Raw genomic sequence first — 13,100 nt, 5'->3', positions numbered from 1 at the left:
TTAAGAGCAAAAATGGATGAAAACATAGTTTATGCATCCTTCATGGAAAAGCAAAGAAAAGAAACAAAACCAAATCAGATACGTATCTAGAGGTTGAACATAGTGTTTACTTATCCATAGAGAAAGTCACCTGCCCAATTGTCCCGCATGCAAAGGCGTGGGAGTGCTAACTAAAACTTAGTGAGGTGCAAATAGTATTGCACATGTAACCTTGGGTGTTGCCTTTGCAATCCAAATCCCTCGGTTAAAATTGACATTGTGAAACCGTGTGATTAGACTTTTGTAGGGAAACTGCACAACTAGCAGCCAACAGTATCTGGATTCAGCTTTGGAAGTTAAAAGTATCCACTACTCCTTGGCAGCTTATGGACTTCTTTCCTTGAAAGTGCAAGTGTGATGGACCCAAGAATTGACCATCAACACTTTAATAAGTGATTGAGTAATCATGAGTTGGGTCTTACCCCAAAACTATATTTGTATAGACACTCTTAGTGCTATATATAAAATAGAAGATCCACTCAAGTTTGAATTGTATTCACCACTGGATCTGCTCTAGACCCAAAAATCCATAATCTTGGGTTTTTGTGAATAGCCGTACTGTCTGAAATGCTTGCTCCATCTATACACCTTGGTAGAGAGAAGCCTTTACGAGTTTAAGTCATTCAAAAACTAGACTTGATCTTCATACTTGAGGTATAGAGTGCGAACCAAAAAAATCAATAATGGCAAGACTTTTGCTTGTCCATTAAAATCAATGGGTATTCAATTGAATAGATTTGTTTGATCATGAAAGCAATCACTGATGGATTACAAAAATATGGCTCTTAGACATTCCAAAATAAGTGGCAATAGATGGCTCAGAGCCCTTCTTGTTGCCTTTTAGCCCTTCCTTTTACCCTATTGACATAGAAAGATGACAATAAAATCATGCCTAGTTTCACTTTTCCCGTAGAGAAGTTGGAAAGAGAGAGAGAGAGAGAGAGAGAGAGAGAGAGAGAGAGAGAGAGAGAGAGAGAGAGAGAGAGAGAGAAAATAATGGGCTAAGAAAACCCCTTATTCTAATGTGGTATATGCCCCTTGCATATGATCCAGTGCAGACAATATATGTGTCATAGCTTATCTTATATGCGTACAATAATATGCGTGTACAATGCTCTTGTAGCGAGCGGTACCATAATTCACATCTGGACCCACTTAGCATACATGTGGTCATGATTGTACCAGAGTGATTGAGGTATGGCACTTTGCCTGGGAAGAAACATAAAAAATGATCGAAAATGTCCATAATTGAGCTCGTCCCTGACAGAGTAGCTAGTGCTATAGCGGAAGCATAAATAATAATGAGATGGGATTATGTCAATCTCACTAACATGCCATGCACGTAGAGGTGTAAGCCCTTGGAGACATGGATGGACCCACAGATTGAACCGATACCAAAAGTGCCTTGCACAATCAGGCATAGATACATCACAATTCATCATTGTCATACGTGAATTGTGAGCTTATATCCTTACTTTGCCAAATTCTTGAACTTGTGTGCCAATGCTCTTGATGCCCAGTCAATGGACAATATTTTAGCACAAGCTAGAAGCCTTGCTTCACATGAAACCGTCACAGTACTTTGCTTTGCACGAAAGCGAGTCCTTGCCAACTTAAAGGTTAAAAGGTTGGAAAAACAGTGAAAGTTGCTCTGCTTCGGCCAATTTTTTTGAGTTTTCGAAATGAAACTCTCTTGAATCTGGCTCATCGCCATATATAGTGTGCAAGAGAGAGCTGTCATATACACCATATATGTTGTTGTAGCAGATAGTGAAATAACCTGTAGGCACTTGCCATGTACCACCCAAGTGCGTATGCTCATAGCATATTCCAAACTTGAAGTCTTGTCGTTGCATGATATATGGCAGGAAACCCACTTTGGATGCTTACTCTTGCTCAAAGACTCATCTCCTCATGTAGGCTAGCACAAAAGAAAGAAATTTCTTATGCAAAGTCTATCTTCTTGTAGATAGTGGCTTTGAGGTGCAACTTCCAAAACTTATCCACATGCGTTTAAACTAGACTCGTACGAGGCCAATGTCAAGCTTTGCTATTCCATGAGGACTTTATCTTTGGCATCACTTGCAAGGAGTTGCTTCTTCATTATAGCATTCTCAAAGTTTTCCATGTCTTTGGAGCTTTACCTTGGGCACATAAACTTTTGCATCATTGACGGGCTGACTTTTAAAAATGCATGGAAACATGTCGGAGCTTTGAAGATTTTGAAAAAAAATTATCTTCAAAAGCCGTATCAAATTATTGGATAATAATTTATTAGTTGCTCCAAAGGTTCTATCATAGGTAAGGAAATTGATGTTCTTTCCTCCCTCTTTGAACTTTTTCAGCTTCCCATGCCGCATAACTCCTCCATTTACCTCTTCTATTTTCTCTCATGGGTGGCGAGTCACTGCTCTCCAAGTCAGAAGATGGTGACGCTGAAGAGAAAGAAGAATATGAGGATGGTGACCGCTTTCTTTACTTCCTCTTAATTATATTTCTTTATCCCTTCTTTGTATTTGCATGGGAAGAGGGATATGACTTTCTCTTCTTTTTGGGACGGCTAGGTGACTGCAGTGTCCGTCACCTTCTTGGGGTAGCATCACTTTCAGAGGTAAGAGGGATATCGGTTTTGTACCTCTCCCTTGAAAGTTTCGGATGCACTTCTTCTTCTCAAATATTTTACCTTGGAGGTCCTTCCGATATCTCCTCTTGATTATCCAAAGAGATTCCTCTTTTGAAGGTCTCAGTAGGAGGCTTAACAAGAGCTCTTTCTTCTTGGATACTTGGGAAAATTTGAAGGGCTTGAATTTGACTATGAACCTCCGCTCACAAAGTAGTGTTTTCCATTACTTCCTGTAACTTTCCAATAAGATAGTTGACAACTCTGCGACCATCATCAAATGTTGCATCATGAGCTAGAACTAAGTTGTAAATATTAATTACATTCTCTTGATTATGTTATGGTTCCTTAGAACTTTCCAAACTTTGGTTGCCACTACTCTTAATGCACAAAATAAACACTCGAGTAACTGCACCCATAGTTTAAAATAATGTTAATTGCAAAGAGTAGTGGAATAGATTTGACAGTTCTAATCTGACATCGATTCCTATCGAGCTTATTAATAGATCAATAATGGTTAATTTATAGGCAAGTCCCAAATTCCATTATTAAGACCATAAATCCCAATGGTGTCCCTCCTACCCTAAGACATGCCAATCGAGATAATAAATCCCAATCCCACTTATCCTATTGCACTAAAAAACTCTAGTCTTTTATAGACTACTAAAACCTTACCTTTGGTACCAATGTTAGAGAATGAAGTACTTACTTTAGATTCAACGGAATTTAACTCATGAAAGAAGAGAGTCCTTGAGAGAATTCTTTTGAGGAGACTAAAGGTTGTGCCGGGCTAATTTCATTGCACATGCACATACTACAACATTAAAAACCATGCACATAATCCAAAGAGAATACTACAATTAAGATTGACAACTTGATGAGGACCGGATTTTCTTGGAACTGATTTCCCCTCCAAAAGGTCTTTGTTTTATAATACGCTCCCAAAGAGAGATTCAGTTACAACACATTTTGTGCTCTTGGGGAGCTTTCCTCGAATAAAAAAGATAGTGTTCTTCAATATTCCATGGTGGTGTATCTCTCCTTTCCAAGCCCTGAACATCCCAACAAGGAGAAAGAACTACAGAGCAATAGGTAGATAAATGTGAAAGAAGTATTTCTCAAGCAAGAGAACTTGTACTTTGTATATGCTTACTCCATGAGCAAGCTCTTAGCATAGCTTAGCATAATAGAGTAGTAGAAGATGATGAAGCTTTCACTTGTTTGAATTTAAATCCATAGCCAAGTGCTTGAGCATAGAGTCCATCTCTAGAGCTCTTATAAGAGAGAGAGAGAGAGAGAGAGAGAGAGAGAGAGAGAGCTTGGCCACTCTTAGCCACTTGAGAGTCTGTGAAGAGAAAGAAGAGATCCAAAAAACCAACGAACCCTTGCTTTAATACTCATGCAAAACAACTTGTCCAATGGGAAGTGAATACTCCAAAACGCATGCACACATACCTGTCCATGCTTACTATACTTGAAATCTTTAAAGCTTCACCTCCTATGAAAAACCTTAACACAATGCTTTAGAGGTGCCATCAAGTTGATCCCAAAACTTGCTAAATTTAAACTATTTGTGGCAAGTTAAAAATTTATATTAAGGCTTCATAAACTTCATACTTAGAGTCTAAAGAGTTATTTTAACTACTTGAACTTAGCACAACTATTTTTTATTTTTAGGCCCCTATAGTAACTCTAGGTAATCTCCTTTTCCTTGTACCTTTGATCAAGGCTGCTCGGGATGTATTCATCCTTCCTTGACCTATACCTATGAGTGAGATAAGTAAACAACAATTACTCTCTCTTTTGCGGGCGTCTCCCTTTTTTATCGCAAACATTTAATCGAGGTGGTCCATAGACACTTAAATCAACTTCACTTGTTTTCTTTTATTTTTTCTGGAGTTGAATAGCCAAATTAAGGTGGAAAATACTTCTAAAAGGTTAGAAATTGGTTTTCATGACATAATCTTACAAAAGAAAGACCTCACTCTTGTTGAAACCACTTTGCGATCTTGTAAAATTTGCAAGGGATAGACCATTTCTGGAGCCCTCCATCAAGTTGCAAAGAAAGATTCAATTCGAGACCATGCGGACACAAAAACATGAAAAATGAGAGAGATGTGGTCAAAAATGTACACTCACATGTAGATTCCTAGAGAGACTATTGTATAGTTACACAAAATCATGTGTGCGCGTGAGAGAGAGAGAGAGAGAGAGAGAGAGAGAGAGAGAGGAGGGAAAAAATTTTAACATCGTAGAAGCAATGTGAAGTGGCGTCAAAGACACATCCATTGAGTCTTGAGCTTGTGATGTAGTATATAGGGAAATGGGATAACCAACCTACCACACTTGGGTGACACAAAAGATTCCTCTCCCCCCCCCCCCCCCCCCCCCCCCCCCCCGTTAGAAAATGAATCGTGCTAGCTATGGTGGATGAAAGAGAAACATGGTATAAGTGTGTGAGTGTGTGTAAGCAAGGTTATCACTCAAGTGAATTAGGTTCCAAGATAGAATTACCTTGGAGTCATAAACACAATCTTGAGTATTGACTTAGCTAAGCACAAGCTCACCATAGACAAGCATGTAGTGCAAAATGAGGAGTTGTTTATTCATTCAAGAAATGAGCTTTAAGTAGCTCTACAGCCTTGCTCCACAGTATGTGGGATAAATCCACTCTCCTCTCCTTGACTCACACCTTAGGACAAAGCTCACAATTTACAATCCTCCCCTTGTGGTTTGAACTAAGACAAGATACTGAAGATGCATGATCCACACAGGCTAACAAAATCCACATAGGATGGTGATATCCACATAGGAAAATAAAGTCCACAAAGAATGGTGATGTCCACGCAGGATAGTAAAATCCACTCAAGAAAAATCCACAAAGGATGGTGATATCCACACAAGATGATAAGCTGGTAGAGTCTTTAGCTCAAGAACATGCTCATGCTAGCCAATGGAATATTAATTAGATATGCATTATGCAATAGAAGAGCAAACCTAATGGATCTATCTAATGATGATCAATGAATGCTAATTGTGCAAACATGCCAATGCATAATAGCAAACCTAGCTAACATACCATGGCTCTGATACCAAATGTTAAGAATTGGATCGTGCTAGCTATGGTGAATGAAAGAGAAACATGGTACAAGTGTGTGAGTGTGTGTGAACAAGGTTATCACTCAAGTGAATTAAGTTCCAAGATAGAATTACCTTGGACTCATAAACACAATCTTGAGTATTGACTTAACTTAGCACAAGCTCACCATAGACAAACATGTAATGCAAAATGAGTTGTTGCTTATTCATTCAAGAAATGAGCTTTAAGTAGCTCTACAGCCTTGCTCCACAATATGTGGAATAAATCCACTTTCCTCTCCTTGACTCACACCTTAGGACAAAGCTCACACTTTACACCCCCCCCCCCGAAAAAAAAAAAGTCTACTTATTCAATTTGCATGTGGCACACTCGCTTGTATGCATGTGTGGAGAGAGAGAAAGAGAGAGAGAAGTGAAATTTTAGCGTCATAGGAGCAATCCTAAAGGACCTGTGAATAAGAAAACTAGAATTTCCTTTATATTACCCAAGTGTGGTAGGTTCGTTATCTTATTGAAGGCTTGTCAGATGTTGCTAAGAAACTAAAATTCTCTTCTAACTCAAGTGTTGCAATTTTACTTTCATTGGAGGATGTACAGGTGTTCCCTTTGGAGCATCAAATCTTGGAACTCGGGACTCCTCGGATAAATATCCATAAGTATATAGAGTAAATTTGAAGATTTTTACACTAAATTTCTTTAAAAATAGTGTGGGTAAATATCAGACCTTGTGGGAGGGATTAGGTTAAGCCTAGGTTTTTTCCATCGATCAAGAGACATTTTGCCTAGAATCAAACATGGAGAATGTTATCAATTTGAGTTTACTTTGACACACTTCATAATGTAAATGCCTATCAAGTAAATGTGCATCTCAATGTCAACGGGTAAGGTGGACGTATGGGTGCGTAAAGATCAAGGTTCAATCCCCAATGACATCATTTAAATTTCAATTGTACCTCAAAAAAAGTGCATGTCAAGATGAATTAATTCTAAGGAACCTAGATAGTGCTCTTCCTTGAGAGAGGAGAAAATATAGGAAAAAGAATTACCAAAATGAGAGCAAATGGCTATGAAGGGCAGCTTTCTACATCCTTCCTTTGGGAGTTGAAGCATACTACTCGTGTGCGCACGCGCGCGCGTGTGTGTGTGTGTGTCTCTCACAAGATACTTCCAAGCGGCCCCCTCTAGAAAGGAAAAACTCGCTCTTCTTACACAATGCTCATGGTGCAACCATTAGCTCCACGTGAAGATTGCTAGATGACTCAATAATCGAATGCTTTTGAGATATTGTACAGCTTCACTTGGTGTTTATGATACAATGTGATGCCAGATCCATCAATATGCACATGTTACACGGTTTGTACATAACTATCTTACATTCTTTTGTAGCATTTCTCGCACTTCATCGATCACTAACCAAGCTTTGTGACCTCCGATGACTTCATCTCGTTTTTCACCATTCTTCCAAAGCTGGAGCAACATTCACATACAAAATTTATCAGATAAGTTGGATAAGACATCCATGGCAGACATGGAATTGGAAATATGCCACCACCTACTCAAAAGTCTAAAATTTCATGAGTCCATTCATAGTACCTGGATAGTCGGCATCTTCTGGCATACCAAGTTGAAGTGTGAAAATATTCACCCAACAAAACCACATGTTAGATCTTGTTAATTGATGAAGACATTTGAACTGAAATGTAAATTCTAGTTTCAAAGATGCTAAGTATCCAGACAGAAAGCATGTGTTCGCATGTGCATGAATGCGTGGAGACAGAGAGAGAGAGAGAGAGAGAGAGAGAGAGAGAGAGAGAGAGAGAGAGAGAGAGAGAGAGAGATGTGTCATCTTGGCCAAAAACACAGAATCAAGCAGACAAGTCATATTTCAGCCTGTTACTCATAAGATTTTATTTCCTATTACTTGACCAACATACCTTGACTCGGGACTTAGGCTATCACTCAGGCTGGGTTCAGACCCCTCATCACTATATCACACGGGCATGGTCAAATGGGATCAATGGTGGAGGAGGAAAAGGCGGGGTGCGTCAATCATGGACCGTCAGATCTGAGGTTGCCCCGAATTTACAAGTTTGCCCGAATTTACAAATTTGCTCCAAATTTACTAATCGGCCCACACTTACAATATAACATACTCGAATCCCCTATATTTCAACGTATGCATGAGGGTGTAGCAGTTAGTGCAAATGGCTCGTGGTGGGGAGGTCGGGGGTTCAACACATGGGGTGCGGATCGGCCCGAATTTACAAGCCTGCCCGAATTTACTTTTCTCCCCGAATTTACCAAATGCGCATCTGACGGCCCATATCACCTCAACCGTCGATCCCATTTGAGCATGCCCATGCGAGATAGTGTGGAGGGGTTCCAACAAAGGGAGGGCAGCTTATGTATCCACGGTGCCTCATGCCCATTGGGCAAAAATGAGGAAAGCTCCTCCAGACCCACCTGCAGTTGGGCAGGACACCCCCCCCCCCCCCTTCCAGAAGACCTCCATTGCTCTCTGTTTTTCAGCGCTGGATGCGGGCTGCTCAGAATGCCATCTTCCCGCACAAGCAATCTATCGCTCATTGGATATGAATTATAATTTCACTGCCAAGGTGTAGCTTGCCCCAGTCCTTTGTGAACCGAGGGTGATGGAGGCAAGTAAAACCCTGGAAACTGCCGCCGGGGTCGTCTGAGCCCACCCTTCGTAAATGTTTCACTGATACTTAGAGTGAAACAGATGCAACCCAAAGGGGATAAACACTCAGGGGGTTCTCCTTGGGCGGTTCATTACATGTAAAGCCTCTATCAAATGCATTCAAGCCCTACTTTGAAAAACCCTTCTCTGTAAATTTTTAAATGTTCATCAATAGTACAGACCCTTTCCCTATTCAATCTGTGAGTTACCCCTCTAAATGGGGCGCTTTGTATGTAAAAACAGTGTAAAATTGGGATTTTAAAAACATCTTCTGTTGAAAGCATAGTTACTCGGAACGGGAACAGGAGGGTCTGGAACAAGACGGGAACGGGGAGGAGGGGGGTCCGGAACGGGAACGGGAACGGGAACGGGAACGGGGCCGGAACGATCGACTAAAGTAAGGCTTGAACTACCTCCATCCAGCTTAGTCCCAAATCAACTTCTAAACAGCACGAAAACTACCCCAAAATATGCCCCCAAACCTGCCCCAAATATGTCCCCTTAACAGCCCCAGATATGCCCCCAAATGCCTAATTTTGCCCGTTCCGCCCCGTGATCTGCTGTTCCACCTCACGTTCCCCCCCGTTCCGCAACACCATTCCGGTTACACCCCGTTCCGGAACAGTGTTCCATTCCTAACTCCGTTTCGGGAACGGGACTCGTCCAGGACGCTGTTTCGAAACGTTTCGGCTGCGTTTTGCCCGTTCCCTGTTACAATGGTTGAAAGCACATGCTATATTTACATATTACGAGTCCCCCCCCCCCCCCCAAGAAAAAAAAAAAAACACCTGTCGCATCCCCCAAGGGTACCCCAGCAAAGAGACAGCCTCTAGTCTATAGCATGTGCACAAACCAGTAGGAATGGGATTATAAGCAAAGGGAAGCTATTTCCTCCCCATTTGTATGGGTGAGTGCAATTTGATGGTTGACAGAAATCAGCATTCTAGTTGGTGGGTTCACATGAAAAAAACAGTGGGACATGAGAATTGCCATGGCAAAGTCGGACAAAGTCACAAGAAGTAAGCCAGGACATCTACATGGATGTGCATGCATGCATCTTACGAGCTCCTGTTATCTTTTCCAGTTCTCCTTAACGAAACTTTTTTGTGCTTGCTCTAAACCTGCTTTCGATGTCCCCTACATTGCATTAATTGGGTATAGTACCGTGCCTATTGATCCCATAATCGGAATGTAATTAAGATCTTCCTCCCTACAGTTTCGGCTTGCTTACATTTGACCCTTGCCTTATACAAGCAAACAATGTGCCAGCTATAAAGATCCCACATCAAGTGCATTGTAGTCGCATTGCATGGCAAAAAGTCTCCACAAATTATCTTATGAAGGGCCATACCCTTGAGCACTATCAATGGTTAAGTGAATCGTATGTTATTTTCTTCTTCACAACAAGATCTATTGTTCAGCTCACAGGACAAATGGTTCGTGTCTCTTCCCACAATCCTAGCGATTCACATTTACCAAAAAGTCCAGGTTGCATGACAGACAAGAGTACGGGATTTATCAATAATACTCAAGACCTTGATTTTTAAGGCACTCATCCTTCTTCAAGAGATTTTTCTTGGTGATGTGGAAAACAATTTGGGCCATTGATGGCATGGCTTATCCTCGTCGTCCTTGTTCGGGAAAAATTATCATCCTAGCCATACAAAATTCCTCTATATGCTTTTTCAAAGAGAAAACTTCAAAGATCTTAGCTATTTTTACACATTTTAACACTATTTTACTCAAAATTTAGGCAGAATATTTCCTTTTCCTCTTGATTTCGGTCACTGATGACATGGCTTATCAACATCATCCATGTGCTTTGACATTAGGCAAGCACCAAGTCTCCACATTGCCTGCATTCGTTCCAACAATAGCAACTTTGGTGCTTCTTGCAAAAGCAGCTTGTGTGTTCTCCAAGGAGTGGCAATGGACAACTAGGCCATATAAATTATCTTTACAAGGGGGATCTTCCTCAACTTTCCAATTAACACTAAACAGCTACGTTCTTTCATACAAAGAAAATAAAAGGCGAGTTGCATTCTGACTTGAGCTGCATACAAGCACAACAGAAGGTCCAAACTTGTACCCAACATATTGACAGACAAAAATAGATGAAACCTCTTGCAGGAAAGTATTATAGAAATGACGAAAATTACCGTAACCTCTGCCCGCTTCACCAAGGCCTGAGAAACCGCATTTACATCCACAACATAGAACTTTATGCTGCAATATAAATGAATATATGTGAGAAATGTGTGTACCACATGTTTTCTGAAGAAAAAGCCCACGCTTTGAGATGAATATGTCTACTCACTCCGGTTGATATTCAGCTGCCAGCTTATCCAGCTTTGGCTTCAGATAGATACACTTTCTGCACCATTGAGCCATCCTTGACCAGAAGACAAAGAAAGGTCAGGTGCACCGTACAAAACATCTAGAAAACGAAGACCCAGTACTCTTAACACTCAAACAAGGTGAAAAGTCAGAATGGCCGACATAAGAGGTTGAGAAAGAGAGTGTTTGGCCCCACTATGTCCCTCTTTATAGAAAATAGGAAAACAAATGTCAACTTCCCTCAGAGTGGCCTACATACACATAAGAGGATACTTAGTCGATGCCCCGCGGACAAGACAAAGGAAGAAAAACAGTTTGTCATCATTAATTTTCCATGTGGCACTAATCAACAAGCTTTATCCAACGGCCCACAATTGCTCCCAAGCGTCGCATGCTTTACTAAGGCATTATTGAGGCCAAAAGTATTTGAATTACACATATTGGCACATCATGGGTGTTAGCTTGTGGATGCACTTTCAAGTAACAAACTCACATTCAGAACAAAAATTCCAGAACCAATCAAGGAACACAATCCTTGATTGTCTGAGGAATGATTTCTCTCATAACAAGAGCTAGGAGCTCATGTTGTCTTTTAATCAATGTACATCTGCCAAAGCAGCTGCAAGAGAAAACATGCAAAGGTTCTTCGAAGGCTTATTATATTGATTCGCCGCCTTATTTCATCTTTATGGCCAGTAATCAACTAGCATGGAGGCACGATAACACTAGACATGACGTGCATTTGTAGATATTTGTTATGTAACTCAGGGCACCATACTCTGAGAGAGGGTGCATGCAGAAGCAAGAAAATTCCCAGCTGCAGATTGCACGTCACAACAGCAAGAAGCCTCCTTAAAAATGAGCGACAGTGGGAGGTTTGATATGCCACCTATCAATGCCAAGAAAATCTGTCAATCATTTGGCCAAAATCAGAATGCCGATGATCCCAGATGAACGCACAGAAATCTGTCATTCATTTGGCCGAAACAATATTGCCGATAATCCCAGATAAACCGAATGCATGACATGATTGGGTCACGAATATCACACAATTGCCCTCTACAGCCTTGCCTAACCTTGCCAGACAAACCTTTGCCTAACCTGAAGCGACAATAAGGAAATTCGATTGCATGCAATAATGCAGGGAAAAAAGGGGCATACCAGTCAATGATAATGGGCTTGGCCCTTTCCTGGGCAGCAGCCAGGGCTGCATCGAGTTCCTCTTCACTGGCGATGGGCTCCAGCTCGACAGGCAAGCTAACGTCTGGCTTTCTCGAAGAATTAGCGAAAGGGGTCCAGAGGGCATAAGCTTGTCCTGCTCTTGGACCGCTTCTGCTTCTGCTCCTTCTGCTTGTGGAGGAAGAAGGCACAAGGGGTCGGCAACTCTCGAGCAATGCTGTGGCTTGCTGCCTGTACGCGCAAGAGGCAGGAAAATAAGAGCAAGATGGTGATGACGAGGATGATGATGAGGATGACGACGAAGACGGCGATGGAGTCCTTAGTGTCAACACTGCAGCCATCGGGTCTTTGCTTGTGACATCTACATGCCAAGGTGGAGATGCGATGAAGAGCCCAAATGCTTGAGCCTTCACTCCAAGCCTTTTAGTATGTTATCCAATCTCGTTGACTCATTTCAAATTTCTGGTTTGGAAATTGGAATGAGCAAGAATCGAACTTACGATCTCTTTTAGTACCCACAATAAGGCCATTGTCACACTAGGGCGGGCGTCCACCTCCTCCTTGGAAGTGTGGGCGGTTGCTCCATGTCACACTTGGCCATACTTTAAAATCAGGCTTTTCTTTCCAGCAAATGGTTCGTAGCCAAATGTAAAGGCATCCAGCTTCTCTGTTGTCCGTCAGAGCTCAAACCCTCTCAGATGAGCTCGTGCGCACTCTTTTTGTAGTTGGCCACGCCTTTGCAAACCTGGCCGGGCAGTCTAGGCCGCCCCTCTGACAATGCGCGAGGCCATCTGTAGCTTTTTTTAGCAGCCAATAAACTGCCATCACCTAAGTTTGGCTTGCTCGTGCCTGTCCGAGTGTGAGATATGCCTAAGGTACCCGGTTGCTGCTTCTCTAAGCCTTGGTGTAGTAATTTGAATTTTTTATATCACTTATAATGTGTAGGTAGTGCACTATAGAGATCCACTACAAATTTCTATTGACAGATTTAAATAGAAGTTTATCGACGATGTCGGTATACGGAAGTATTTTAGATGACTTGGTTTTCACTAAAGCCTTACTTTTTCTCTGCACAATGAAATCAAATACTCCATATTCTCTCACAAAAAAACTTAAATTTCAACAACG

General features: G+C 41.4%; 1 protein-coding gene across 2 annotated transcripts; it reads right to left on the bottom strand.

The window, feature by feature from the left end:
• Nucleotides 1-7,013: 7,013 nt before the first annotated feature.
• Nucleotides 7,014-12,382, bottom strand: LOC147432364 (thioredoxin-like 3-1, chloroplastic). 2 transcript variants are annotated; one of them, XM_086492338.1, is made up of 5 exons: nucleotides 11,955-12,381; nucleotides 10,774-10,848; nucleotides 10,616-10,682; nucleotides 7,352-7,369; nucleotides 7,014-7,225 (listed from the first exon to the last, which is right to left on the bottom strand). In XM_086492338.1, the coding sequence occupies exons 1-5, from the start codon at nucleotides 12,311-12,313 to the stop codon at nucleotides 7,124-7,126; spliced, it is 621 nt and encodes a 206-aa protein (XP_086348464.1). In that variant the 5' UTR covers nucleotides 12,314-12,381; the 3' UTR covers nucleotides 7,014-7,123. The 2 variants fall into 2 exon arrangements, with proteins under 2 accessions (XP_086348464.1, XP_086348465.1); XM_086492339.1 differs by lacking the exons at nucleotides 7,014-7,225; nucleotides 7,352-7,369 and adding an exon at nucleotides 7,526-10,509 and having other exon boundaries at nucleotides 11,955-12,382.
• Between the last annotated feature and the right edge of the window lie 718 nt (nucleotides 12,383-13,100).

Source organism: Adiantum capillus-veneris, chromosome 20, assembly GCF_014529385.1.
Source record: "Adiantum capillus-veneris isolate H3 chromosome 20, ASM1452938v2, whole genome shotgun sequence".
Lineage (NCBI taxonomy): Eukaryota > Viridiplantae > Streptophyta > Polypodiopsida > Polypodiales > Pteridaceae > Adiantum > Adiantum capillus-veneris.
The sequence above is the reverse complement of the archived record's forward strand: the minus strand, read 5'-3'. Positions and strand labels throughout refer to the sequence as shown.

What these genes read in the sequence shown, in the direction of transcription:
- LOC147432364 (XM_086492338.1), bottom strand. Translation starts at nt 12,313, where the DNA reads ATGGCTGCAGTGTTGACACTAAGGACTCCATCGCCGTCTTCGTCGTCA. An exon ending in AAGCCCATTATCATTGACTG is followed by an intron (nt 10,849 to 11,954) that starts GTATGCCCCTTT and finishes CTTCTGGTCAAG; the next exon opens with GATGGCTCAATGGTGCAGAA. An exon ending in GCAGCTGAATATCAACCGGA is followed by an intron (nt 10,683 to 10,773) that starts GTGAGTAGACAT and finishes TTTATATTGCAG; the next exon opens with CATAAAGTTCTATGTTGTGG.